The 3,764-nt window shown below is 44.5% G+C and overlaps 1 protein-coding gene across 2 annotated transcripts in view; it reads right to left on the bottom strand.

Annotated features, from left to right (window-relative positions):
• Mlh1 (mutL homolog 1) overlaps window positions 1-3,764 on the bottom strand; it is a 40,626-nt gene that overhangs the window by 18,129 nt on the left and 18,733 nt on the right. For both annotated transcript variants that reach the window (XM_005348013.2, XM_026779425.1), the window contains exons 10-11: window positions 2,935-3,028; window positions 854-1,007 (exon numbers count right to left, since the gene is read on the bottom strand). In XM_005348013.2, coding sequence (XP_005348070.1) covers window positions 854-1,007; window positions 2,935-3,028 — 248 coding nt within the window. The remainder of the gene's footprint in view (window positions 1-853; window positions 1,008-2,934; window positions 3,029-3,764) is intronic.

The following is a 3,764-nucleotide window of genomic DNA, read 5'->3' on the forward strand; positions in this document are numbered from 1 at the left end:
GACTGGAACATCACTAGATACAGATTTGAACAAGGCTGGTAATCAACAGACTCTCTTGATAATTAAAACATTTGAATATAGATGATACATACACTGAATATAAATGTTGTTACTGTTACTAACTTTTTTAGGTATAGTGTTTGTATTATGGTTATGCAAGAAAATTTTAGATGTATAATAAAGTATTAAGAAATAAATGTCTAAAATGTGCTTTCAGATTTACTTTTCCCTAAGGAAGATAGGAATAACTAAAACCAGCAGGGCAAAATGCTGATGATGGATAACAGATATATGTACTATTTAATTTTAACTCTGCTTAGAAATATGAATAAAAATTAAAACAAAGTAACAGCTCCATTCAAAAGTGTGGAAGACACTCACAGTGCAGAAGAGGGGCTAGGAGAACGGCTCCATGGTAGGAACATCTGCTGTGCAAGCATGAGGCCCCAATTCAAATGTCCAGCACTCAAGTAAAGTCTGGTCTGGCTACAAGCATCTATTACCCAGTCATTGGGGCAGAGACAGGCAGATCCTGAGAGCCCACTTGCCAGTCACCCTCACTCGGAGAGCATCAGTTCAGGGAAAGCCATTCTCAAGGCAATAAAGAGGTATAAAAAAAAAATCAACATCCTGCTCTGACCTCAGCATACAAGTATGGATGTATGACTGGCACACATATGCATAGAACACACACACATAAATTCCTGAAGAAAATGTTACCTTTAAGAAAACTATCAAAGCAACACAAAGACAATTCGAAATTATAACAAAAAAAAAATCCGAGTTTTCATGATATGGAGCACCCTTTAAAGCAGCAGAGGCCCAGAGAGACTGTGGAGGTAGATGCTCTCACCTGGGTGAAATACATCCTGGACGAATTGGACCCCAACAGCTTGCCCTCAATGTGCTGTTGCACACGCTCCAGGATACTCTCCTCATGCAGAAAGTGAACTTCATGCTTGGTGGGGTGCACATTGACATCTACATTCTGGGGACTGATTTCCAAACTGGCATGAAAAAAGAGGAGAGAAACCAAATGATGGGGAAAATCTACAGGGTGACTAGACAATGTGGAGAGGCCCAATCACACGGCCTCAAACCTGAAGATCAAGTCAGAGAGACCGAGTCCCATCTCTGATACCGAGGGGCCGTGCAGCTTCCAGGGTGGACACAACGACTGGCTCTCCTCGTTGCACAGACTTACAGTGGGAATGAATTCTATATAAGGCACCGCCCATGTATACGGAGGTTATTACAGGTCAGCCATCAGCACTCTAGAACCGCTGCTGGATTGTGACCGCAGGCAAGTGCCTAACTTCCCTGCATGTTTTCTCAGCTTTAAAGATAGGGTGACTATCAAACAGTTCCTCCTCACTTTTCACGGGGGGAAAAAAAAGACACAGAAGAATTTGCTACTCAACTCAAGAGGTCTTTCCCTGGCTCCAAGTCCATCTTTCACGGCTTACTGATAATGGAGTTTTGTGATATGAAGCCCTGTCAGCAGAGGCTACTACAAGGATGACAGGAGGGGTTTCCTAAGTCAGTTTTGGGAGCAAACATGCCACACCTCTTGTACACAAAACCAACGGCAAGTCATTTCTTCTTGTGGGCAGTACACCCCATAGCAGGTCCTGAGTGCGGAGATCTGCCTCACCCACTTCTCCCCAGCATGGCAAGCCACAGTCAGTCCTTCACTGAGTGATGGAAGGCAAGAGGCACTATTAATCCCACAGTCTTGGGATGGGCTGCTCTCTGTAACTGCTCTTCCTGCCACTCATATCTCACTACTCAACTCCAATTTGAATTCAGTAGGCAAATTTTTCATTACTTTCCTTGTTCTGTTACATGATTTCTATCTCCTCTTTAGATCAAAGACAGAACAGTTGATGACATTACAGATTTATTCCTAGCAAGGAAACATGCAATGGCGTCAACAACTGCACGTTACATCTAAAATCTACTTTAGCCTATGGCCACAATACCCTGAGCATGCCTGACCTCACCTAAAGCCATTCTGAACTGTGGTTCAGACAGTAAACTTCCTCTCATTTCAGTGAGATCAGAACAAAGAAAGTGTTTTTCAGATAGATTCTTGCTACACTGGTCTGGAACTTAAAATTCTCCAAAACACTGGATTTATAGGTCTGTTCCTGAAGGTTTAGCTGAGAATAAACTTGCAACATAGTTTCTGCCAAGAAGGCTAAGTTTCAAACCTGAAAGATGTCAGTACAAGCTGGGCCCTTGAGTAGTCTTGTTGCAAAGAGAATGGTCACTCTTCATGCTGGTTTTGAGAGGCTTTTTCAGACAAGCAGAACAAGAAACAAAGAAGAGACCCTGACTTCTTCCTTCCTTCCTTCCTTCCTTCCTTCCTTCCTTCCTCCCTCCCTCCCTCCCTCCTTTCCTCCCTCCCTTCCTTCCTTCCTTCCTTTTGCACTATGGGGTTTGGTCTGAATAAGGCAAGTCCTAAACTATGAATGATAACTGAAACATGACTACCAACTTAAGTCACTGGGATCTGCCAAAATAAAGACAAGAACTCTACAGGAAGGCAGGCATGTAAAGACGGTTACCATGCAGGCTCACCAACCAGAATCCACATAAAGATAAGAGAGGAAAACTGACCCCACAAATGTGCCTTCTGACTTCCACATGTGTTCCATGTCCCATGCTTGCTTGTTCACTTTGTCTCTCCTCTCAATTAAATAAACAAATAAAATCTTTAAAAATGTTTAAAGACTCCCCACAGGGCAGGGAGGATGCTGTTTCATGGCCCCAGCAAGAGGAACCGCAGAGTCCCTGAGTGAGAACAGGACCATTTTCCCGTGGGGAGGGACAGAGCATCCTTACACCAGCAGTGCCCAGGATCTGTCCTGGCTGAACACTGCTAGGCAATCTCTTTCACGGAGGGCACCGAGGAGTCTGATGCTGCATTACCTGAGGTACAGGAATGGGTGTGTGTTTTTGGGCAAATATGCTGCATATACAGTTTCTATGGCTTTTCTCAAGGCAGCTGATTCTACCAGCCGGTCTGAAAAACAAAAAAAGCAAGTACCCAGTTCAAAACTGTCCTTCAGGACGAGGTCACAGGTGCTTACTTACATGGTCATGAAGTCACCTTGGGAAGAACACCTGGGAAATGATAGCCTCATCAGATGCCCAGGAACAATCACCCCTTTATCTGTTACCACTTTAACCATCTCACTACATGTTTGGGGCTCTTCCTCCCACTCAAGCAGCAGAGATTAGAGGGTGCCCAATTCTGCCTCATCACCCCTTCCCATCAGCTCCTGTATATTAACTTCGCTGTCTCTGGACCTCAGCAGCCCTTGGATATTTCAGTTCACAAAGACAAAGCTACCCATCACACATGCCAAGTGCTGAGATACCATGGTGGTGAACGACTCATTCCAGCCTAGTGTGTAGCACTACGACAGAGGTGTGTGACACCCGTCAGAGGAGACAACAGCCAACTCTGCCCAAGGGGTTCCAATAGCAGGCTTCATAGTTGGCTGTTTCACTCTTTAGGGGGGACCCTCCACCCCACTCCCACATAAACACACAGAGACGTATTCTTGTTAAGAAACGCCTGGCCTTAGCTTGGCTTGTTTCTAGGGGCTTTCCTAACTTAAGTTACTCTGTTTCTCTTTAAATATGTTTTGCCTCTGGGCTTTTTACCTTTCTTGATTCCTTCTTACTCTGTGGCCCCTGGTGTCCTTTTCTTTTCTCATTCCTCGCTCTCTCTTCCCTAGATTTCTCCTCCTATC

This window comes from Microtus ochrogaster, chromosome 5, assembly GCF_000317375.1.
Source record: "Microtus ochrogaster isolate Prairie Vole_2 chromosome 5, MicOch1.0, whole genome shotgun sequence".
Taxonomy (NCBI): Eukaryota; Metazoa; Chordata; class Mammalia; order Rodentia; family Cricetidae; genus Microtus; species Microtus ochrogaster.